Genomic DNA, 25,948 nt, shown 5'->3' with positions numbered 1-25,948 from the left:
TCAACTAGAGCACAGTGCTTATGGGCAGTTCCTTTGCTTTTAGTCTTACAACTTCACTCATTTCTAGCACCTAGTCCCCTTACCTCCTTCACTGAGGTTTCATAATTTTGTAATGCACTAAGATTCTCTTTTTATTATCTGTGTTCCTTCCTGGTATTGTCCTGACTTCATAAATGATTTTTCAGACTTTATACATTAAGCATCCTTCTTTGTACTGTAATGCTCTTTGGGTTTTGAGAAATACATAACATCATTCGTCTATCATTACAGTATCACACAGAATAGTTTCACTGTCCTAAAAATCCCCAATCTTTCCTTTATTCATCCCTCACTGCTCCCTCCAAAAACCACTGTTTTTGCTGTCTCTATATTTTTGCCTTTTCCAGAATATCAAAAAGTTGGAAACACACAGTATGTAGCATTTTCAGATGGCTTTTTCACTTGAAAATATGTCTTCAATACTCCTACATGTTTTTCATGGCATGATAGCTCATTTCTTTTTATCTCTGAATAATATTCCCCTATACAGATATGCCAAAGTTTATCCATTCACTTTTAAAGATTTTATTTCATTTTATTTTATTTTATTTTATAAAGAGTGTGTGTGAGCTGGGGAGGGGCAGAGGGAGAGGGAGAGAATCCCAAGCAGACTCTGCACTGAGCATGGAGTCCAATGTGGGGCTCGATCTCATGACTCTGAGATCATGACCTGAACCAAAACCAAGAGTCAGACGCTTATGTTAAAAAAAGAAAAAGAAAAAAAAAAAAAAGAAGAAGAAGAAGAAGATAGCAGGAAGGCAAAAAAGAATGGGGGGAAATCGGAGGGGGAGAGGAACCATGACAGACTATGGACTCTGAAAAACAAACTGAGGGTTCTAGAAGTGAGGGGGTGGGAGGATGGGTTAGCCTGGTGATGGATGCCTTTTATTTCTTTTTGTTGTCTGATTGCTGTGGCTAGGACTTCTAATACTATGTTGAATAGCAGTGGTGATAGTGGACATCCCTGCCGTGTTCCTGACCTTAGGGAGAAAGCTCTCAGTTTTTCCCCCATTGAGAATGATAGCTGCTGTGGGTTTTTCATAGATGGCTTTTATGATATTGATGTATGTACCCTCTATCCCCATACTCGGAAGAGTTTTGATCAAGAAAGGATGCTGTACTTTGTCAAATGCTTTTTCTGCACCTATTGAGAGGATAATATGGTTCTTGTTTTTTCTTTTATTAATGTATCACATTGATTGATTTGCGGATGTGGAGCCAACCTTGCAACCCAGGGATAAATACCACTTGGTCGTGGTGAATAATCATTTTAATGTACTGTTGTAGAAAGAGAGAGAGGGGCAAAAAGGTAAATGGAGCATATAGCAGAGAACTTCCCTAATATGGGGCAGGAAACAGGCATCAAAATCCAGGAGGCACAGAGAACCCCCCTCAAAATCAATAAAAATAGGTCAACACCCCGACATCTAATAGTAAAACTTACGAGTCTCAGAGACAAAGAGAAAATCCTGAAAGCAGCTTGGGACAAGAGATCTGTAACCTACAAATGGTAGAAACATTAGATTGACAACAGACCTATCCACAGAGACCTGGCAGGCCAGAAAGGACTGGCATGATATCTTCAGAGCACTAAACGAGAAAAATATGCAGCCAAGAATACTATATCCAGCTAGGCTGTCATTGAAAATTGAAGGAGAGATAAAAAGCTTCCAGGACAAACAAAAACTAAAGGAATTTGCAAACAAGAAACCAGTCCAAGAAATATAGAAAGTGGTCCTCTAAGCAAAGAGACAGCCTAAAAGTAACATAGACCAGAAAGGAATACAGACAATATACAGTAAGAGTCGCCTTATAGGCAATACAATGGCACTGAATTCATATCTTTCAATAGTTACCCTGAATGTAAATGGGCTAAATGCCCCAATCAAAAGACACAGGCTATCAGATTGGATTAAAAAACAAGACCCATCGATATGCTGTCTGCAAGAGACTCATTTTAGACCCAAAGACACCCCCAGATTGAAAGTGAAGGGGTGGAAAACCATTTACCATGCTAATGGACACCAAAACAAAGCTGGGGTAGCAATCCCTTTATCAGACAAATTAGATTTTAAACCAAAGACTATAATAAGAGATGAGGAAGGACACTATATCCTAATTAAAGGGCCTATCCAACAAGAAGTTCTAACAATTGTAAATATCTATGTCCCTAACATGGGAGCAGCTATTTATATAAGCCAATTAATAACAAAAGCAAAGAAACACATCGACAACAGTACAATAATAGTGGGGGACTTTAACAACCCCCTCACGGAAATGGACAGATCATGCTAGCAAAAGAGCAACAAGGAAATAAAGACTTTAAATGACACAGTGGACCAAATGGACTTCACAAATATATTCAGAACATTCCATCCCAAAGCAACGGAATACACATTCTTCTCTAGTGTCCATGGAACATTCTCCAGAATAGATCACAACCTAGGTCACAAATCAGGTCTCAACCGGTACCAAAAAATTGGGGTCATTCCCTGCATATTTTCAGACGACACTGCTTTGAAACTAGAACGCAATCACAAGAGGAGAGTCGGAAAGAACTCAAATACATGGAGGCTAAAGAGCATCCTACTAAAGAATGAATGGGTCAACCAGGAACTTAAGGAAGAATTAAAAAAATTCATGGAAACAAATGAAAATGAAAACACAACTCTTCAAAATCTTTGGGATGCAGCAAAGGCAGTCCTGAGAGGAAAGTATATAGCAATACAAGCCTTTCTCAAGAAACAAGAAGGGTCTCAAATACACAACCTAACCCTACACCTAAAGGAGCTGGAGAAAGAACAGCAAATAAAGCCTAAACCCAGCAGAAGAGAAATAAGAAAGATCATAGCAGAAATCAATGAAATAGAAACCAACAGAACAGGAGAACAGATCAACGAAACTAGGAGCTGGTTCTTTGAAAGAATTAACAAGATTGATAAACCTCTGGCCAGACTTATCAAAAAGAAAAGAGAAAAGACTCAAATAAACAAAATCATGAATGAAAGAGGAGAGATCACAACGAACACCAAAGAAATACAAACAATTATAAGAACATATTATGAGCAACTCTATGTCAGCAAATTAGATAACCTGGAAGAAATGGATGCATTCCTAGAGATGTATCAACTACCAACACTGAACCAGGAAGAAATAGAAAACCTGAACAGACCTATAACCACTAAGGAAACTGAAGCAGTCATCAAAAATCTCCCAACAAACAAAAGCCCAGGGCCAGATGGCTTCCCAGGGGAATTCTATCAGACATTTCAAGAAGAATTAATACCTATTCTCCTGAAACTGTTCCAAAAAATAGAAATGGAAGGAAAACTTCCAAACTCATTTTATGAGGCCAGCATTACCTTGATCCCCGAACCAGACAAAGACCCCATCAAAAAGGAGAATTACAGACCAATATCCTTGATGAACATGGATTCAAAAATTCTCACCAAAATTCTAGCCAATAGGATCCAACAGTACATTAAAAGGATTATTCACCACTACCAAGTGGGATTTATCCCTGGCTGCAAGGTTGGTTCAACATCCGCAAATCAAGAAACATGATACAATACATTAACAAAAGAAAGAACAAGAATCATATGATCCTCTCAATAGATGCAGAAAAAGCTTTTGACAAAGTACAGCATCCTTTCTTGATCAAACTCTTCAGAGTATAGGGATAGAGGGTACATACCTCAATATCATAAAAGCCATCTATGAAAAACCTACAGCGAATATCATTCTCAATGGGGAAAAGCTGAGAGCTTTTCCCCTAAGGTCAGGAACGCAGCATGGATGTCCACTATCACCACTGCTATTCAGCGTAGTATTAGAAGTATTAGAAGTCCTAGCCACAGCAATCAGACAACAAAAAGAAAGCAAAGGCATCCAGATCGGCAAAGAGGAAGTCAAACTCTCACTCTTTGCAGATGGTATGATACTGTATGTGGAAAACCCAAAAGACTCCACCCCAAAACTGCTAGAACTCATACAGGAATTCAGTCAAGTAGCAGGGTATAAAATCAATGCACAGAAATCAGTGGCATTCCTATACACCAACAACAAGACAGAAGAGAGACAAATCAAGGAGTCGATCCCATTTACAATTGCACCCAAAACCATAAGATACCTAGGAATAAATTTAACCAAAGAGGCAAAGGATCTGTACTCAGAAAACTATAAAATACTCATGAAAGAAATTGAAGAAGACACAAAGAAATGGAAAAACGTTCCATGCTCATGGATTGGGAGAACCAACATTGTGAAGATGTCAATGCTACCTAGAGCAATCTACACATTCAATGCAATCCCAATCAAAATACCATCCACTTTTTTCAAAGAAATGGAACAAATAATCCTAAAATTTGTATGGAACCAGAAGAGACCCCGAATAGCCAGAGGAATCTTGAAAAAGAAAAGCAAAGCTGGCGGCATCACAATTCTGGACTTCCAGCTCTATTACAAAGCTGTCATCCTCAAGACAGTATGGTACTGGCACAAAAACAGACACATAGATCAATGGAACAGAATCGAGAGCCCAGAAATGGACCCTCAACTCTATGGTCAGCTCATCTTTGACAAAGCAGGAAAGAATGTCCAATGGCAAAAAGACAGTCTCTTCAACAAATGGTGTTGGGAAAATTGGACAGCCACATGCAGAAGAATGAAACTGGACCTTTTCTTTACACCACACACCAAAATAGACTCCAAATGGTTGGAAGACCTAAACGTGAGACAGGAGTCCATCAAAATCCTAAAGGAGAACACAGGCAGCAACCTCTTCAACCTCAGCCGCAGCAACTTCTTCCTAGAAACATCGCCAAAGGCAAGGGAAGCCAGGGCAAAAATGAACTATTGGGATTTTATCAAGATAAAAAGCTTTTGCACAGCAAAAGAAACAGTCCACAAAACCAAAAGACAACCAACAGAATGGGAGAAAATATTTGCAAATGACATATCAGATAAAGGGCTAGTATCCAAAATCTATAAAGAACTTATCAAACTCAACACCCAAAGAACAAATAATCCAATCAAGAAATGGGCAGAAGACATGAACAGACATTTTTCCAAAGACATCCAAATGGCCAACAGACACATGAAAAAGTCCTCAACATCGCTCATCATCAGGGAAATCCAAATCAAAACCTCAATGAGATACCACCTCACACCAGTCAGAATGGCTAAAATTAACAAGTCAGGAAACAACAGATGTTGGCGGGGATGTGGAGAAAGGGGAACCCTCCTACACTCTTGGTGGGAATGCAAGCTGGTGCAACCACTCTGGAAAACAGTATGGAGGTTCCTCAAACAGTTGAAATTAGAGCTACCATCCGATCCAGCAATTGCACTATTGGGTAATTACCCCAAAGATAAAAATGTAGGGATCCAAAGGGGTACGTGTACCCCAATGTTTATAGCAGCAATGTCCACAATAGCCAAACTGTGGAAAGAGCCAAGATTTCCATCAACAGATGAATGGATAAAGAAGAAGTGGTATATATACACAATGGAATATTATGCAGCCATCAAAAGGAATGAGATCTTGCCATTTGCAACGATGTGGATGGCACTGGAGGGTGTTATGCTGAGTGAAATAAGTCAATCAGAGAAAGACATGTATCATATGACCTCACTGATATGAGGAATTCTTAATCTCAGGAAACAAACTGAGGGTTGCTGGAGTGGTGGGGGGTGGGAGGTAGGGGGTGGCTGGGTGATAGACATTGGGTAGGGTATGTGCTATGGTGAGCGCTGTGAATTGTGTAAGACTGTTGAATCACAGATGTGTACTTCTGAAACAAATAATGCAACATATGTTGAGAAAAAGAAAAAGAAGATAGCAGGAGGGGAAGAATGAAGGGGATTAAGTCAGAGGGGGAGACGAACCATGAGAGACGATGGACACTGAAAAACAAACAAGGTTCTAGAGCGGAGGAGGGTGGGGGGATGGGTTAGCCTGGTGATGGGTATTAAAGAGGGTCATTCTGCATGGAGCACTGGATGTTATGCACAAACAATGAATCATGGAACACTACATCAAAAACTAATGATGTAATATATGGTGATTAACATAACAACAAAAAATTAAAAAAAAAGAAACACGTTATTTTTTTATGTAACATTCTCAAAGATATCCATAATTCTTAATGAAAATTTTTACTTGCTTCCAGAACATAATTTCTTTATAACAGGCTTTGTGCTTATTTGTAATTGTGCTTGTGTTTGTAATTCCTGATCAAGAATTTTTAATTACTGTATCTCCAATTTCTTTTAGAATCATCAAGAAATTTTTAAAAAGAAATATTTTACATAGGTGATAGTTTTACATCATTTTTACAACCATTTTAAACTTTGCAATTGAAATCATATTTAAGTAATGGAAGAGTTCTCTTCTTTCATTGACAAATTTAATGTTAATGTCAAAGTTCATTCCTTTCCTCATGAATAGTTACTATTTACAGAATCAACTGCTTAGAAGATTTTACTTTGCCTATGGATTGCTTAATTACATGGTCAAAAATTAATGGATTATATAAATGAAAATCTGTTTCAGAATATTCTATTCTCTGCCCTGGATTTGTCTATTTTTATAACAAAACCAATCTGTCTCCATTATCAGAGCCTAAATCTAAGTGTTAAAATCAGTTAGTGTAAATCTACTGTGTCGTCTAGAGTCTCCCAAGGAGCAGATGCCAAGAAATAATTAGACATCCAAGACATTTATTGTGGTAAATAGCTGTGAAGGATAAAATGGGGAGGGGGAAGAGGGAGTCAGTGATAAAGGCCTTCAAAGTGGGTTGAAACTCTGACACGTAAGAAAGGAGAGAAGGACATGGTAGGAAAATCTCGGAATACAGTGCAGTCCTAAAAAGTCTGTTAGGATGACAGGAAGTACCTAAGCAAGATACCTATCAGAAGACATCTGTATTACACAGCTATTGGCCAGCTCCTATATGACCCATCACGCTAAGCCACTGGCTGGGAACATCTCAGAGTGAGCATGGGCTTTGCCTGAACACGATGGTGAATCTAAAGGAGTATAAGCTATAGACTATCAGTCAACAATGCTTCCCACAGCTGGTTCTCTTGAAGAGGAGCTAAGCAGCACCTCCCTATGACTGCTATAGTTCAATCTCAAAAACAAATTATACCCCAAAGTTCTTTCTGATTTATTATTTATTATTATGTATTATTATATTTTACTATTATAACATTAAATTTATTATTGTTATTATTTGAACAAGATAATGCAGCTCAACAAGTATTTCTTGACCTCCCACTATATTTGATATTCTAAATACAGAAATGGGAAGAGCATTGGAGAAATAGGAAAACTATAGGAAAAAGCATCTAGTTAAATACATTTATTTTCTTATTGGTGGGACAAGGTTTAAGTATATTCACAAAATGTTGCTAGGAATATAGTTTATTATTATTAATATACACCTTTTTTTCATGATAAACTTCACTGGGTAAGTAAAACAATACCTAAAATGTTTCTCCTGATACTTTGTGTGCTATTTTCCTTAAAGTGCTAAATTTCAAAATTTGCAATAAGAACTAATACTCTTTTTCAAATATTTGGTATTATTTTAGATGGTAAAGAATGCAAGTTTTATAATGCAATAAACTACCAGCCCCCTCCCCTTACTGCGATCCTGAGATACATATGTATTATTCCTCTAATCATTCCCTCTTACTACTATGATTGGCAATGAACAGTGGAGTCTGTGTATTTTCTTAGAAGCAGTATGTACATAGTATAGATTTGCCATTACCAAAGGGAAGAAGGAAAGTCAGAATAATAATAGAGAAAGTGTTAAGAAAAATAGAACAAAAGGACAATATCAGGGGGATCTGATCCTACTTTAATCTTTATACACAATTTGAAATGCATTTCTTTGGAAAGCTACTGCCTATACCAGTGACAATATTGTTAAAAATGAGAGTTCGTGTGCTGCTTTCATTTCTGTGTCTAGATGAGTGAGCTCTAATTTTAATTTTATATAACTGATAAAACTAACCATATTTTCCATATTAGGAATAGCCCAGAAACAAAAGTAGCATAAAAGTTATTTGAAATGTCAGTGCATAGTTTCTATTTATAAAATGTATTAGTTATTTATGTAAACTTGCACAAGGTGATGGAGATACAGAAGGAAAAATAAGACAAGATCAGCTATCCAGAAAATGATAAGCAAGTCTATTAAATCACACATAATCACAATCTATAGAAGCAATATGGTTATAGACACAGTCTCATCCTGAAAAACGCCAATAATTATCAAATAAAAAGCTGAACTTCTTTATATTGCTTCTGCTTATAATTAGAACATGTTTCTCCTCAGATTTTAATCAAGGCTTTCTTCAGTGCAATTTTGACATCCTTATTCCTCAAACTGTAGATCAAGGGATTAAGCATGGGCCCTACATTAGTATAGAAAACTGAAGAAACTTTTCCCTGCTCCATAGATCCAGGAGAAGAATATTTAAGATACATGAATGCTGCTGACCCCCAAAAAAGAGAAAGAGCAATGATGTGAGAGCTACAGGTACTGAAGGCTTTTGATCTTCCTTGTGCAGATTTGATATGAAGAATGCTAGTGAGAATGAAGACATAAGAAATCAGGATGGTAAAACTGGGTACGGTGATATTAATTCCCACAACTATCAGAACTACTACCTCATTGACATGGGTGCTGGTGCAAGAGAGTTGGAGAAGAGGAAGAATGTCACACAGGTAATGGTTGATGATATTGACAGTGCAGAAGGTTAGTCTAAGCATGCACCCTGTGTGGGCAGAGGCTCTGGCAAATCCCATCATATATGCAGCAACACTTAGCAAGGGACAGATCTGATGGGACATGGTGACCCTATACAGCAATGGATTACAGATGGCCACATAGCGGTCATAGGCCATTGAGGTCAACATGTAGCATTCCGAGATGACAAAAAAGAGAAAGAAAAACAGCTGAGTCATGCACCCGACATAGGAGATGATATTCTGCCTTGATACAAAGTTCATCAGCCTCTTGGGGGTGAAAACAGAAGAGTAACAGAGATCAATGAAGGATAGGTTAAAGAGGAAGTAGTACATGGGGGTGTGGAGGTGAGAGTTGAGACCAACAAGAATGATCAAACCAAGGTTGCCCACCATGGTGACAATGTAGATCATCAGAAACAGGAAAAAGAGGGGTTGCTGGAGTTCTGGGTGGTCTGTTAATCCAGCAAGAAGAAATTCAGTCACTAAGGAGTCATTTCTAACCAATATTCTCCTCTTTGGAAATCTGTGAGAACAGAAGAAAATCGCATTAATAGAAACCCCAGCTGTCTCCTTACACAGTCTCATTTATAAGACTCAGATCAGCAGAAATCAAGTCTTTCTTTGTTTCACAGGGTCAGAATGGACTGCCACACATGCCCCTCAACATTAAAATCATTCTGTCTTTTGTTGCACGAGCTGCATGTGACAAACAACTGCTCCTATCTTTACTAGAAGATAAAGGGATGGAGTAGCTGAGGATTAAGCCTACCTGTTGGTGAGCTTCAGTAGTGAGAGGGTGTCCCCATATCTCGCTCCCACTCATCTGATCCTTCACTTCCTAGTTCCTACTCATGTTTCCATTACCCTACCAGATACCTCAGTTCCTGTGACGGCCATCATGAAAGAGGATTCTTCTTGGCAGAGACCATATCACAACTGTGCTTCCTAGAAGAGAGTCTCTATGAGTCTATAATGTTTTCAGATAACTGACTGCAAGAATCCATGAAGTCAGTAATTTATAACAAGTATTGAGGAGAACCTTGGTAGCCTAAGATTTATAATTCATCATCTACTCAGTTGTTTCTACACATTCTTCTTCTCTGCTCCATCCTAGCCAGACAGAGGATGAATAAAGGAAGGCGGATTTATTTTCCTTGGTTTTGTAGGAGGGCATGAAAGAAAAAGATAATTAATGTGGACATTGATTAAATTAGGTGTTAAGTTTGTGAAAATGTATCAAGCTGCATGCTTATAACACAAATTTTTTATATGCATATTTCAATTAAAAACTTTATCTTAGGAAAGAGATAAATCTCTTCCTTTGATGTTATTATATTCTAGATGTGTCACTTGGTACTGCTATAGCTATCTTGTTGCCAGACCAAAGATGAAGTCAACACAGAGAAGGTATGCTCAAAATAATGCAGGTGGTATAGTCAGAGCTCCATACTTTTGAGTTTCTTGTTATTCAATATAAATATTTTCCCTCATTTTTCAAGAACAGAGAGAATAAGCGATAAATAGAAATTTGATTAACTCACTCTCCTTCCATTGAAAGAACTGTGCTGACCCTTTATGTGTATTTCACCTCCACTGGAAGAAGAACTGGCTTTTGGGATATCAAAGCTGAGCAAATGTAGTCCCAGAATCTTCTTCCTTTTTTGGCCAGAGTCACATCACAGATCTCACAGTCTGAGCATTCCAGGAGTCATTCTTGGCGTAGATCAAACTTGTTATAAATTTACTAAGAAAGTATGACAGGCAACTACACACTTGACACCTGAGCCACTGTGTCATAGAGTTCAAGGCATTTGCTTAAGGCTTATATTTTTTTTGAATCTGATTAGAAATCCAGGTACATGTAGATCTCCCTTAGGACCTTCCCATCATGATAAGCTCTGTAGGGAAGAAACTAGTGTCTCTGTTTATACCCTAATTGTGACAGTAAATGTTAATTTCCCATCAGGGATTATACATTCCCTAGGGCATATGAGAAAGGATCCTATGCTGTCTCCTGTAAAGGTTCAAATAATTAATGTCATTGGAAAATTAAGGAGAGCATGTGATGTGATGAGCACAGGGTGTTATACGCAACTGATGGATTGTTGAACACTACATCTGAAACTAATGATGTACTATATGTTGGCTAATTGAATTTAAATTAAGAAAAAAGAAAATTTTTCTAATTATAATTGTAGGTAACATATTAGTTTTAAGGATTTTTCAGAAAGATTTATGAGCATTTCAGTGAAGTTTACTTATTTTGCCTTTTTAAAATATTTGAGTCCTTTTAAATATTCAGTGTGTGAGCAAATTATATAGACATAAACAAAAGGAACTTTTTAACTGATTTCAGATCTTATTATTTAATAAAAATCATTTAATATAAAAATGAGCCATTATTTCATGGAAATTTAATTACCTTGGGTTGTTCTGACTCAATATGTCTTTGCTTTTAACATATTATGTCAAATCTCTAAGAAAAATCACTGTTAAGGAGCTTCCATTTCAAGAAAATATGACTTTAGAATTCCCAGTTATGTATTAATTTATGATGATGCTTGTCAGAAACCATCCAATTTTTCTTTATTTTTAAATTATTATAGATTCACAGAAACCTGCAAAAATAATGTACACAGTTCCTTGAAATCAACCCAGCTTCCTACCATAGTAACATCTTTAACAACTGTAGCATAATAGCAAAACACAGAAATTGACATTGGTATAATAATGTTAACAGGATACAGAACTACAAACGTTTTCAGATTTCAGCAGTTTTACATATACTGTGTGTTTGTGTTATGTGTGTAGATCTATGTGATCTGACCACAAAGTGTGTGGTATGTGATCAAGATCATGATCATATGATCATGACCACAATCATGAAAGAGAACTGTCCCACTACCATACAGGAACTCCCTTCTTCTACCCCTTTTTAGTCACACCCAATTCCTCCCATCTTCCTCTTTGTCTTCTGGCAACCACTAACCTCTTCTCCATCTCTACAGTGGAGTCATTTGAAAGACAACAAATGAGACTGCACCATGTATAACCACTGAAATTGGTTTTGTTCACTAAGCATGATGCCCTTAAGTCCATCCCAGTTGTTGCATGCATCATTGCTCCATTTCTTTTACTATTGAGTTGTGCTGCATTTTTTTACAACCCACATTTATTCAACCTTCTGTAGTAACTTAAAAATAACGAGGTTGTTTAATACAAAACTAGATCTGTTTTATTTATGGAAAATGTTTCAGGGGCAGGGGCAAAAAGATCACAGTTGAGTATTGTTCTTGCAATTTTCTCTTTTTTTATCAATTTTATTGTGTTATAATTTGAATACAATAAAATGCCTCCACTTTAAAAGTACAGTTTTTCAATGACTTTCAAAAAATAATACATTCATGTAACTGCCACCATAATCAAGATCTAGAGCATTTCCATCACCCTCAAAAGTTCTTTCATACTCTTTTGAAATCCATTTCCTGTCCTTTTTTAATCATGAAAGAATGTTGACATTTGTCAAATGCTTTTTCTGCATCTATTGAGATGATCATATGATTTTTATCTTTCATTCTATTAATCTGGGGCATCACATTTATTGATTGGTATATGTTGAACCATCCTTGCATTCCATGGATAAATCCCACTTGATAATGGTGTATGATCCTCTTAATGTGCTACTGAATATAGTTTACTAGAATTTTGGAGACTTTACATCAATATTCATCAGAGATAGTGGCCTGTAGTTTTCTTTTCTTATGTCCTTGCCTGGCATTGGTGTGAGGGTAATTCTGGCCTTGTACAATGAGTTTGAAAGTGGTCCCTCTCTACAATTTTTGGAAGAGTTTAACGTTTGGCATCAATTCTTCTTTAAGTGTTTGGTAAAACTCCCCAGTGAAACCATCAGGTCCTGAGCTCTTCCTTCTTAGGGGGTTTTTGATTATTGATTCAATGTCCTTAGTTATTGGTCTGTTCAGATTTTCTATTTCTTCATGAATCAGTCTTGTAGGCTGTTTCTAAAAACATATCCATTTCTTCTAGGTTAGCCAATTTGCATATAACTGTTCATAGTCTCTTATGATCCTTTTAATACTGCAGAATCAGTTGTAACATCTCCTATGCATCATATCATCATCATGATGTCATGATCTTCTTTATCTCTTATTACAGCTATTGAGTTAAAAGTCTATTTCATCTGATGAAGAATAGATAGCCCTCTGTTTTTTGGTTTCAACTTGCATGGAATATCTTTTTCCATCCCCTCATTATTGTCTATGTGTCCTTAAAGCTGAAGTAAGACTTGTAGGCAAAATATAGTTAAGTCTTGTTTTTCATTTGTTTGTTTACCTATTCAGCTACTCTATGCCTTTTGATTGGAAAATTTAAACCATTTACATTTTAAGTAATTATTGATAGGTAGGGACTTAGTAATGCCGTCTTAATTATTTTCTGGCTGTTTTGTAGTTCCCTTCCTCTCTTCCTCTCTTGCTGTCTTCTTTTGTGACTTGACGACTTTCTGTAATGGTATGCTTCAATTCCCTTTTCTTTATCCTTTTGTATCCATTGTTGGCTTCTGTTTTATGGTTACTGTAAGACTTACATAAAATATCTTATAGACATTAGTCTATTTTAAGGTGACAACAACTTCAGTCACATATACAAAAATTCTCTTCTTTTACTCCCTTCTCATATTTGGTTTTTCATGTCACAATTTATCTTTTTATATTGTATATCCTTTAACAAATTATTGTAGCTATAGTTATTTTTAATACTTGCGTCCTTTAACCTTTACTAGAGTTAAGTACTTAACCACCATGTTGTAGTATTAGAGTATTCTGAATTTGACTAAATATATTTATATTTGCCAGTGTGTTGTATATTTTCTAATGTTTTCATGTTACTAGTTAGTGTCTTTTTGTTTCAGCTCAGAGCACTTCTTTCAGCATCTCTTATAAAGCAGGCTAGTGATAATGAATTACCTCAGTTTTTGTTTGTTGGAAAAGTCTTTATCTTACCTTTATTTCTGCAAGATAACTTTACTAGGTAAGGCATTCCTAGTTGACAGTTTTTTCTTTCGGTATTTTGAGTGTACGATCCTGCATTTCAAGGTTTCTCCAAAGAAATCTGCTGATAGCCTTATGGTGGGTTTCCTGGTATATGAGGGTTATTTTTCCTCTGGCTGCTTTGAAAATTCTTTCCATTATCTTTGATTTTAAACAGCTTAATTATAGTATGTCTTGAAGAAGATCACTTTGGGTGGAAATATTGGGGTGAACTATTAATTTTATGAAGTTAGGAGTCCAAATCTCTCCCCAGATTTAGGAACTTCTCAGCCATTATTCCTTTAACCAAGCTTTTTCCTCTTTCTCCATCCTTCTCTTTCTGGAACTCCAATGTCTACTAGTTTCTCTTAATGGTATCCCATAGGCCACATGGGCTTTCTTTATCCCTTTTTATTATTTTCCTCTGTTCTCACTGCATAATTTTAAATGTCCTGTCAAAGACTCATTCTTCTGCTTGATCCAGTCTGATACTGATATTCTTTCCTGCATTTGTCATTTCATTCATTGTATTCTTCAGCTCCAGAATTTCTGTTTGCTTCTTTTTGATGGTTTCTATATCCATGTTAAACTTCTCATTTTGTTTGTGTATTGTTTTCATGGTTCACTGAATTGTCTTTATGTGTTTTTTTCTTGCAGCTTACTGTGCTTCCTTAAAATAGCTATTCTGAATTCTTTATAAGACAAATCACAGATCTCCATTTCTTTGGGATCTATTTCTAGAAAATTATTGTGTCCCTTTGGTGGTGTCAGGTTACAATGATTTTTCATATTCCTTGAAGACTGCTGTTATGTTCATATATGAAGAAGCAGTTACTTCCTTCAGTATTTCTGACTTGCTTTAGCAGAGAATTACTTTCTGTCACCCCTGCTAGTGATTCTGAGGCTTTCTCAGACCTTTTCTATGGTTATTCCTGCTCCAAACTTATTTCATCTTATGACAGAATTCTTAAACTTGTATGCCTTTCCTCCATCCTGCAAAGCCAGGTTAGTTTTTGAGAGCCTCCTTTTTGCTTTCCCTAGGGTGGGACTGAACGCTCAAGTGTGTGATTTTTCCCCAGTCTGCAGTTGGGCCACCTTTCTGCATGTGATTACTAGCCATCTGCAAAGGCTTACTATCACTGGAAGCACATAATGGAAAACCATCTACAGGATGGGGTTATGTGTAGGTAAGGTGCACAGAGGCAGGGGGTGCCCATGACTACTTGAGGACAACCCCAGTGGCGCAATAACAAGCTTCCCAATGGAGTCCACGGTATAATTAGTAGGATCCACATCCCTTTGATGCCCTCCAACAATCCTACCTGCTACCTTCCCAGATACACCCACCCTCAGTCACACAATATACCTCAGCAATCTGAATGGAATGAGAAGTGGATCTCTTTGGCAGTGTCTCCCATAGATGAGGAAACCAGACCTTCATTCACATGCTCTTACTTTTCCCAGTGGAAGGAATCACAAGTCACAGGTTATAAGAACACCTCCTTTGACAATGAGCTATGCTGCCTTGGGAGAGGCAGGACATAGATAAAGTGAAACTGCTCCTCTTACCCTCTTCAGTGTATCCAATCTTGGATTTTTTTTTGCTCCAATAGTGTGCTGGTACTTCTGGGCTAAGCTTTTGGACTTCCACAAAGGCTCTCTCATCTGTGGGTGATTGTCAAAATTGGTATTCTTTGTGGGGAAAACAGTAAAAAATTGTTATTACACCATGATGTAATACCTTGTTCCTCTTATGATCTTATTACATTATTCATCTTGGAATTTTCTTTAAGCCAACCTAAGTCAAGACTCTCATTCTTCCTCCTCCAAGAATAAAGACTGGCATACCCAGAATCTGGTTGGTCTTATAATCAATAACAAGGGGAACACAAGGTATGTCCTACCATTACTCTTTCTGAAAGTGCACATCATTATTTGTGTGTGTGTGTGTGTGTGTGTGTTGTGTTTTGTTGTTAACACCAAAATGTAAAGAATCACATTTTAAGAGATGTCTTATTTAACAAGATGTGAGAGGATGCAGACAGAAGCTCCAAGAGCTCTGGATGGACTCCCAAACCCTGGCCCCTGCATGGACAGAATGCTCCACTTCCTGCAAAGGTTCTCCCTTAATAACAGGCCTAGAACAGCCTGCTCAGAACAGCAACACACCAGGCTGCACAAAAACAAACATGACTTTTTCCACCCCCAAAAAAGTCCCTGCTGTCACTCCTACCTAAGAGGTGGCTTTGGTAACAGACAATAAGCTGTGAGGGAGTGAAAGTGTCCCCCAAACACCACCATCCTCCCTTCTCCAGCTTCTCAGAACTGCTACCTTTGCTGAATGGCCTTGTTTCTTAAATCCTTTTGCTCTTGTAATTTCTTACACTTTAAAAAAAACAAAAACACAACTATGGGAAAAGAAATAGCAGAAACACTAATTTCACAGTGCTAGAAACTACAGTGGGAGGCTTTCTAAGCATTTAATGCCAAAATGTCTCATTTGAAATCAAAGTTACTCTCTGGAGGTGAAGAAGATACAGGAAAAGTGAGAAAAGAAACTTGGACAGATTTTGCAGGTTTGTGACAAAGAGGAAAAAACCAACAACATGGTGAAGTTGGGGTCTGCTGGGTACCTGCAGGGCAAGGACTACTCCCATCTCATAGTGTGCCAGGACCCAGTGGAGCAGTGGGCTGGGGTTCAGGCACCACCATCCTCTGTCCCCTGCCCTCACCTGTTCAAGAAGAAGCAGTCCTCATCCAACCCCTTTCCTGGCATAGCTGGCGATAGGCCCGTGAATGTGTGTCTGTCAGAGGATGCCGGGGATCCTTCATGAAGCTGGGGTATCATCATCTCTCCGGATTGAGTTTTATTGTGCTGCAAAGCCTAATGTTCTCACTCCTCACCAGGTGCTAGCTGGAGCCTTGCTGGAGGAGTGAGCCAGATCTGCTTCAGTTGGCACTGACAGGGCAGCCTCTCAGGGATCCTCTGTATCCTGCCCCCTTGCCTGCACTGGCCCTACTGCACTTCCTGAGAGAGGCACCCTTTGGGTCTGGCTCCACCCCTCCCTCAAAAACTGCCTGCAACCAGCTCTTGCTTCCCCACAGCAAAAGGATAGGCCACCAAGGAAGGTGCTACGAGGGCAGTCAAAAAAAATGAGAATCCAACCAGGGCAAGTGAGACCTCACCAATTTGAGATGGAGATGGGAGAGAAAAGGCCCTGAGAAGGACCTGTGCAAGGTGGGAGGTCCTGAGAGAGAGGATGGGGTGCCAGGAGAATAGTACAGAGGCGGCAGAGTAAAGATGCAAAGCAGAAGGCTGTGAACAGAGGGGAACCCTGAGATCACAGAAGCCCCAAAACACAAAGCCCTGAGAGAATGGGGGCCTGAAGCACAAAAAGATGCCCCCCGCCCGGAAAGATGGAGGACTAAGGCATGAAGGGATGGCTCCCTGATTTGAATGAAGGCCTAAAAGGGTGGAGGCAGATGCATAAAGAGGTGGCTGAGGGCCCAGAGACAGGTGCTAAAAAAGGACGGAAGTGGGGGAAGGGGGTGTAAGGCATGGGGCATTGAGGAGCTGGGGCCTCAAGGATGGAAAGGCAGAGGGGAAGGAGACAGAGCATCCACAGTGAGTCCCAAGTGGAGCAGAGCTTTGCCTGTGCTCAGTTGGGTTCCAAATTACTGTGGCAGGAGGGCCAGGTGCTCTGCCTCATCGGTAGCAGGGATGCGGACACCCCCGCCTGAACTGGTGGGCCAGAAGACTTACTTCTTGCCTTTGAATGTACCCAGGATCTTGGGCATGTACTTTTCTGCCTTGCTTTCCCTGGTGTCTTCTGCCGGGGCCTCTCTCCTGCTCGGGGCCACTGCACTGCTCCTTTACCCAGAAGACCTCCAAGTGGCGGCCGACGCTTCTCCTTGCGCATGCTCTCCACGCAGTGCTTCAGCCTGCCTCGCTCCTCCGCGCCGCAGGGGGGCAGTGTGTGCAGCTCAGCAGGCCCTGTGTCCCCAGGCTGAGCGGAAGATGGCGGAACATTTGTCCTGTCGGGTGTGTCAGGGGCCAGGCTGCACGCAGCTGGTGGGCGGCCTAGCTCAGGGCTGCCGTGGGCCGGGGCAGGGACTCCATGGTGCTTCTGGCCATGGGCGCTAGTACTTTCCAGAATGGCTTTCGAGTCATCTCTCAGGTTGCTGTGGTACAAGGCACTGGCCTTGGTGGAGGCCGCACATGCGCAACCGGACCCGCTCCTCCCGCAGCCTCCACTCTGTCACCTGGGCACATGAAGGTCGCTGGGGCTCTCGGGCTGCCGGTTCTCCAGCGCCGTCAGGTCATGGACTCATCCTCTGCGTGCCCCTCACCCTTGGGGCTCAGCATCTGCAGAAGCTCAGGAGCCCTCGCACAGGACCTGCATGGGGTCGCCAGCCGCCTCCTCCGAGAGACAGCCGGGTCTTCGGAGACTCCCCGGGGGAAGGTAAGGGTGAGGCTGCCCCTGCGCTCCGGCACAGGGGGCACCCAGAGCACCGGCTCCCGCGCTCCGGGTAGGCTTTGGGGAGGCTCCCTTTGGCTCCAAGCGCAGGTGGAGCCGCCCAGCCACAGAGAGGAAGCGGGGCGGGGCGGGGCGGGGCGCGGGCTAGCGAGCAGTTTGCCCTGGGGGCAACATCATCTTTATTAATCATAAGCAGGTCAGCCCGGAAAAGGCTTTGAGTATGACAAAATTTCTGTTAAAACTTATTATTAATCAATCCTGGTGTCCGGTATGCATGTAACAGAGTGTCAGAGTCGCAAATATACTCTTGTGAAAAATAAATTTAGCAATTAAAGTGCAATGTTTTACACATTTCTTTTTACCTTAAACTTAACGATATCTAGTCAAACAAGTAAATAAATGGTAGCTAATGGAGCCATGTTTTCCATTGGCACAGAAATAAGATACAAATAGGCAAAAGAGGGAGGCTATAATGAACCTTGTGTTGCTAGATTAGAGCTGGAGATAACAGTATTAATTCATGTTTCTATTATATATTAAGATAGATGAATATAGAAATAATTAGATATGGAGATACACACAAGAGTTTGAATACACAACATATTTCCCGCCCCTTTCCACTGAGAGTGTTACCAAAATCCAAGTTCAGCTGCCTGTCCCTCAAAAAGCCAATACACAAAAGAGTTTTGATTGGAAAGGAATATGAGCTTTATTCAGGAGGCCAGCCACTTGGGTAGAAGGGGAGCTCTTGTCTGAAGGCCAACTCCGAGGTTCCTGCCTGGCCCGGGGGGTTTGAAGGAGTTTAGGGTAGTTAATAAAGGGAGTACAGTGGTCCCCAACATTTCTTGATTACATGCTCTTGATTATGGCAGTTGTTCAAAGGGGTCTGGTTTCTGTTTCCTGACCTGCGGAGGTGCTCTGTTCTTTCTAGGAAAGAATGAATGATCTATAGATATACAAAGAAAGGTTAATCATTCATTTGTGGTAAGGGTGCTTCCTAAAGCTTAAAGACTACTAGGTTGGTGGGACGGGCCGAGGCAGCTTCAGAGGACCTAGAAACAATGATATCCTAGTATCAAGGAACACATCCAGCACCCAGATCTTATTTCTGAATAGTGTTCTCTGGTAAGAAGTAGGGTTCCTTGGAGAAATGATTCATTTTAGAGTTGGACCAAGGAAATTTCAGAATGATTCTGAAACATATTATAGTGTCAGAGAGTAAAAAATTGATTTTTTAAAAGGGGATGGCATCATGGTCAAAAATTCATAGGATTTAACCTGGGAGCTCTTAAGAACCAAAGCTGGAATTATTTGGAAAACAAAATAAATAATGATGCTATTGGATTATAACCCAAAGAATAAAGTAAATATACATGAATACATATGAATTTCAAATATATATATATATCTAGATAACTCCTCTCAAGGAAGTAGAACTTAATTCCTCTCTCCTGGACATAGTGACTTACTTCTAAAGAATTGAGTAGGAAAAGGGAAAAAGAGTAAATTTACAATGGAGAAAACTGTTCCCTCTCTTGCTGTGTCTCTCAAATAAATAAATAAAATCTTTTAAAAAAAGGGTACATGTTGAAGGTGACAGGGCTGCAAGAAGGATTTTAGGTCCAAGTTTTTATGTTTAGGAAGCTGTCTATGATTTAGAAACCATGTCTTGGACTGCCAATGAGTGAGATAGAAACTTACTGTATTTTAATTATGTATATTTGATTTTGAACACTTAACAGTTTTTATAAGTATTGAAAGATGATTTAAACAACTGGGGGAGAGTGTTGAGATTAATTGTAAGAACACAGAAAGTTGAACCAACAAAAAATCCAGACCGTTGTTTACTGTGGAGAGAACAAGAATTTAAAAAAAGAACAAGGATTGTAAAGGAAAAGTAATCAGCATATTTTACTACCTAGATATGCAGAGCATAGGGGCACCTGGGTGGCTCATTCGTTAAGCATCTGCCTTCCTCTCAGGTCATGAACTCAGGTCCTGGGATAGGGATGGAGCCTGGCATGGGCTCCCTGCTCAGCGGGGAGTCTGCTTCTCCCTCTCCCTCAGCACCTCCCCCACCCCCCACCCCCGCTCTTATGAGCGCTCGAGCACTCTCTCAAGTAAATAAATAAAATATTTTTTTTTAAAAAGGTATGCAGAACATGTACATCTTTATAAATCATGTAAATACTGAATATTGATCTAACTTAAAAAACTGTTGGGAGGATGAAAACACTGGAAGTATATTTGTGATGGTGGAAGGTGAAAACTGGCTAAATTTCATTTCCCAAACTTAAAGTCAATTGACAAGGCCTAATACTGACAAATTGAGAAGCAAATGCATGTTATTTAGAAATATGAAATTAAAGATGGGAGGGAGGGACAGAAAGGGCAGGGGAGAAAGAAGGAAGAAATCTGTTCGTAGCAGCATGGATAAAAATGAGTAAGATTGAATCCTTGCCCTCTGGGAGTGTACAGTCTAAGTGTAATGAAGATACACAGGTAAGTTTGTTGTGTTTAAGTGGGAACATGCACAAGATGCCTCAGCAGCATACAGAGAAGGCACTTCAGGTGCTGAAAGTGGGGACAGGGGAAGAGATCAGAAGAGATGTTCCATCAGAAATGAGGGCAGGACTGAATCTTGGAGAATGAGTATGTGGTATCCAAGTGAGGGAGAAGGGAGAAGGCATTCCAGGCAGATGAAACAACATGGAGCCAAGAAATCATCAGAATGTATGAGAGGAATTCAGACTCTTCAGTATTACTGGAGAGTACAGTTCAAGGAGTGGAGACATGGGGGATAAAGCTGTGGATGCAGTTAGGAAGCAAACTCTAGAGAGCTTTCTTTGACAGGCTGGGGGGTTTGCACTTGTGTTGGGAGAGAAGAGGAAGGGATTTAAGCAAGGAAATGTTGCAATCTCTGTAGGTAATTCTATACAAAATGTGTGAATAGATTTCCAGAGAAGATAGTGGTGGACAGCAGAATTCTAAAACATGACTCCCTAATGACTTTTTCCCTTGTATAATCCTCTCTCCTTTGAGTGTGAGGGGAACCTGTAAATATAATGAGATATCACTCTAGTGACTGTGATATGTTATATGGCATAGCTGACGTTAAATTAGGGAGATTATCAGGGCAGGCCACCCAATCACACCAACATTTTAAAGGCAGAGAGTTTTTCTCAAGCTAGTGGCAGAAAGGGAAGTCAGAGAGAGTCAAAGCACAAGAAGGATTCATGTGTTATTGCTGGATTGAAGACAAGGGGGCTATACAAAGAATACAGGAAGTGTCTGGAAGCTGAGAGTGACCCCTAGTGGTTAGCCAGCAAGGGAATGGAGACTTCAAGGAACCAAATTCTGCCAACAACCTGAATGAGCTTGCGTCTCCAGAAGGGAATGCAGTCCTGCCCACACCCAGATTTCAGCCTGGACAGAGAATCCAGCATGACATTCTGTACTACACTTCTAACCTATAGAACTATGACTAATAAATGGGTGTTATTTCAAGCTACTAAGTTTACAGTAATTTATTACACAACAATAAAAAGCTAATATAATGGGTGATGGTAGGATCCCAAGTTAAGAAACCTTTAAAATATTCCAAACTTGAGGCAAGAGAGCTTTATCAAAGGCAGTATAGTGAAGAGGAAGGTTAAAAAAACAGGGACTTTAAGGAGATAGAATTATGTAAACTTCGAAGATCAGATGCTAATGGTTAATGGGAAGGAGGAGCCCAGAATGACAACCCATTTCTAGATTAGCTCTCTAGATTAAGAATGGTGCCATTAACTTAGAAAAGGATAACAAGAAGAGAAACAGTTCTGGGACCACAAGGAGATGCTGAATTTAATTTAGTGGGGATGTCTAGTAAACAGTTGGGTACAGAATTAGAAACTTGGGGAAGAGATCCATGTATAGATACAGGTAAGGATAAAGAGGAAGGAAACCTAATACTTAACACTTACCATATACCAAGCACTGTGCTAAATGTGCTAGAGATTATGAGGCATTTGATCCTCAAAGCAATCTAGAAAAGTAGGAACTATTATTAAACTTATAGTGTAGATGAGGTAAAATAAGCTCAGAGTGATTAAGTAATTTGTCCAAGATAACACACATTGTAAGTGGAGGAATTTGAATTCAAGTTTGATTAATTTGACTCCAGAACCCATTCTTTTCTTTTTAAGATTTTATTTATTAATTAGAGAGAGAGAGAGAACAAGCTGGGGGAAGAGCAGAGGGAGTAGGAAAGGGAGAGAGAATCTCTCAAGCCGACTCTGCACTGAGCACAGAGCCCGATGTGGGGCTCAATCTCACAACCCTGAGATCAAGACAAGCCGAAACCAAGAGTCAGGTGCTCAACCAACTGAGTCACCCAGGTACCCCCCCCCAGAGTTCATTCTTTTAATATTTCTCTATTATACTTTTCTATAGATATGAAATACACCAAAAGATGGATAGTATAAAGTTATGACGTAATTCTATAGCAATCACAGAAAAATGAAAAAAAAGTGTTGGGAATGGTAATGGCTCTGCCCCTGAATACTCCTCTTTTATAATTGAGCATGAGCTCTAGGATAACTAGGAACACAAATGAAGCTATTCCCTCTCTGCACAGAGGACCCAAAATTTTTAATGTGAACTGATGCTTGGAGAACATTGAGTACCAAGGGAACCAATGTTAACTTATTGGCAAAGGATGTATACATAAGCTCAGTAATTTCTTCCCTCAGGAGCCTGATCAAACTTCAATGCTAAATGAGCCTTGTTTCAAGATTCTGAACAAGTTGCTGAGATCCACAGAGAATAAGATAAATTCACAATATTAGCCGGCTGATGGTTTGGAGACATAAAGTTGATGCATTTGCCTTGCCCTGAAGACATTTTATGCAAATCCACAAACAGAAGGGGTATTGGCTCCTCCATATTCAGAGTTGTTGACTCCTTTGGGACAGTGAAAGGAAAAGAACACTTAGGAGTCTGGCCCCTGTGAGGTCTCCAGGTAAAAGAAAGTTGGGCAACTGAGTCCATCTAATGTTTTCATACCCATGGCTACAGCAGTGAAGAGTTGTAGGGAGGCCACTTGTCCTTCCTAAACAATTCATTGGGATTTTGAGGTAAGACTGGGTAAAGGGAATGGGCAGGAGAAGTTCACAACAGGTACTATATGTGTGATCTTGGAAAAGTTACTTAATCTCTCCGAACCTTTTTACCTCTTAGCACTTTCACTAAGCTGGGTACTGAGTCTCTGAAAGGTAAAAGGGAGAGCGAGTGGGTTGAGCAGTGGGTATCACAGTAACTTTACTGTCTTGGAGCTTCAGGGATTTTCACAGGAAGTGGTCCCAAGTACAACTGTTGGCTCCTCTGTTCTCTATCTGTATGACCTTGACCAGCCTATTCATCTCTTCAAGATATTGATTCATCTCTCACATGCGATCATCACTTTTGGTGTTCATGCTAAAAGATTTCACCCTGGATTGTGTCGGCCCAGGGAAGGTGAGGAGTTACAGTCGAGATCTGAAAACATGGAAGAAAAGGGCAAGCAAGAGTAGGAAGTTAAAGATGAAGAATCCTTGCCCTGGCTCTTCTTTCAGGGCTCTGTCCCAACAGCCACACTCGAGCCCCCACAGAACAAGGCCTTGCTCCAGACGCAAAGGGTCTGAGTCCCTTCCTGATGTGACACTTCTCTCGTTTCCTCACAGATCACAGCCCTGCAGATGTGACTATGGAAAATGACTCTTCGGTGATGGAGTTCATCCTGGTAGGACTTACAGATCAATCTCAGCTCCACTTACCCCTTTTCTTTCTCTTCTTACTGAACTATGTGTTCACTGTGGTAGGGAATTTGAGCTTAATTAATCTAATTTGTCTGAATTCTCATTTGCACACTCCCATGTACTTTTTCATCTTCAACTTATCCTTCATAGATCTCTGCCACTCTTTGGTCATTACGCCTAAAATGCTGATGAACTTTGTGTCAGAAAAAAATGTCATCTCCTTTACAGAATGCATGACTCAGCTGTTTTTTTTCTGTTTCTTTGTCCATTCTGAGTGCTATGTGTTGACAGCCATGGCCTATGATCGCTATGTGGCCATCTGTAAACCCCTGCTGTACACAGTCACTATGTCCTCTCAGGTCTGTTCTCTGCTGATGTTTGGTTCTTATGTGATGGGGTTTGCTGGTGCCATGGTCCACACAGGGGACATGGTCAGATTGTCCTTTTGTGATTCCAACATCATCAGCCATTACATGTGTGACATCTTCCCCCTCCTCCAGCTCTCCTGCAGCAGCACCTATGCCAGTGAGCTGGTGACTTCTGTTATTGTAGGCACAGTTGGCATAATATCCAGCTTCATTATTTTCATTTCTTATGCTTTGATCCTGTCCAGTGTCCTCCACGTCTCATCAGCTCAGGGTTGGTCCAAAGCCTTCAGCACCTGTGGCTCCCACATAGTAACTGTTGGCCTATTCTATGGATCTGGGTTGTTCACACATCTCAAGACCTCTCCTGCTGGTTCTATGGGCCAGGGGAAGTTCTTCTCAGTATTTTACACCAATGTAGTACCCATGTTGAACCCTCTCATCTATAGTCTAAGGAACAAAGATGTCAAGTGTGCTCTGAAAAAAACCCTGAAGAGAATTGCAAATTAAGCAGAACTAATGTTGCTGGGTTGTTGGGGTGTGTATATGGGGTGTGTGTGTGTGTGTGTGTGTGCATGTCCCCATAATTTTCTTCAGAGCAAGGTTTTTGCTTTAAATACTTATTTCTCTGTAAGCCTGTCAATTAGGCATGCAAACATTATTAAATCTTATGGTTATTCTCAGCCCCATACTGAACTGAGCTTTATTCCTAACAGCATGCTCCAGAGATTCAGCCCAATTCCTACTTATTTTTTTTATTTAAATTCAAATAGCCAACATATAGTACATCATTAGTTTTTGATATAGTGTTCAACAATTCATTAGTTGTGTATAACACCCAGTGCTCATCACATCACGTGCCCTCCTTAATGTCCATCACCCAGTAACCCCATCCCCCACCCACCTCCCTTTCCACAACCCTCAGTTTATTTCCCAGAGTCCAGAGTCTCTCGTGGTTTGTCTCCCTCTCTGATTTCTTCCCATTCAATGTTCCCTCCCTTCCCCTGCGACCCTCTGTGCTGTTCCTTATGTTCCACATTTGAGTGAAACCATATGATAATTGTCTTTCTCTGATTGACCTATTTCACTTAGCATAATACCCTCCAGTTCCATCCACATCAATGTAAATGGTAGATTTTCATCCTTTTTGGTGGCTGAGTAATATTCCATTGTGTATATGAACCATATCTTCTTTATCCATTCGTCTGTTGAGGGACATCTATGCTCCTTCCACAGTTTGGCTATTGGGGACATTGCTGCTATGAACATTGGGGTGCAGGTGCCCTATCTGTATCTTTGTGGTAAATACCCAGTAGTGCAATTGCTGCGTTGTAGAGTAGCTCTATCTTTAACTTCTTGACAGCCACATGCAGAAGAATGAACCTGGACCATTCTCTTACATCATATACAAAGATAAACTCAAAATGGATGAAAACCTAAATGTGAAATAAGATTCCATCAAAATCCTAGAGGAGAACAT

At 40.0% G+C, this 25,948-nt stretch overlaps 2 protein-coding genes across 3 annotated transcripts; one reads left to right on the top strand and one right to left on the bottom strand.

Moving 5' to 3' along the window:
* Nucleotides 1–8,383: 8,383 nt before the first annotated feature.
* Nucleotides 8,384–14,143, bottom strand: LOC114226035 (olfactory receptor 8B3). Of its 2 annotated transcripts, none has more exons than XM_088018019.1 (2): nt 14,133–14,143; nt 8,384–9,299 (listed from the first exon to the last, which is right to left on the bottom strand). In XM_088018019.1, exons 1-2 carry the CDS (start codon nt 14,141–14,143, stop codon nt 8,384–8,386), a joined length of 927 nt encoding a protein of 308 aa, XP_087874145.1. The 2 variants fall into 2 exon arrangements, with proteins under 2 accessions (XP_087874145.1, XP_027981735.1); XM_028125934.1 differs by lacking the exon at nt 14,133–14,143 and adding an exon at nt 10,493–10,515.
* Nucleotides 14,144–24,051: 9,908 nt separating this feature from the next.
* On the top strand, nt 24,052–24,978 carry LOC114226011 (olfactory receptor 8C8-like). Its single transcript, XM_028125920.1, has one exon. It carries the CDS (start codon nt 24,052–24,054, stop codon nt 24,976–24,978), a length of 927 nt encoding a protein of 308 aa, XP_027981721.1.
* The last annotated feature ends 970 nt before the right edge of the window (nt 24,979–25,948 follow it).

The sequence above is a fragment of the Eumetopias jubatus genome, unplaced genomic scaffold, assembly GCF_037043125.1.
Source record: "Eumetopias jubatus isolate StellerSeaLion01/CBP00866 unplaced genomic scaffold, mEumJub1_p1.0 scaffold_13, whole genome shotgun sequence".
Taxonomy (NCBI): Eukaryota; Metazoa; Chordata; class Mammalia; order Carnivora; family Otariidae; genus Eumetopias; species Eumetopias jubatus.
This window is presented reverse-complemented; position numbering and strand designations above follow the sequence as displayed.

Coding starts and splice junctions, on each gene's coding strand:
- LOC114226011 (XM_028125920.1), top strand. CDS start 24,052: ATGGAAAATGACTCTTCGGTGATGGAGTTCATCCTGGTAGGACTTACA.
- LOC114226035 (XM_028125934.1), bottom strand. CDS start 10,515: ATGACTCCTGGAATGCTCAGACT. Junction 9,300..10,492: donor ACTCCTGGAATGCTCAGACT/GTGAGATCTGTG, acceptor AATATTGGTTAG/AAATGACTCCTTAGTGACTG.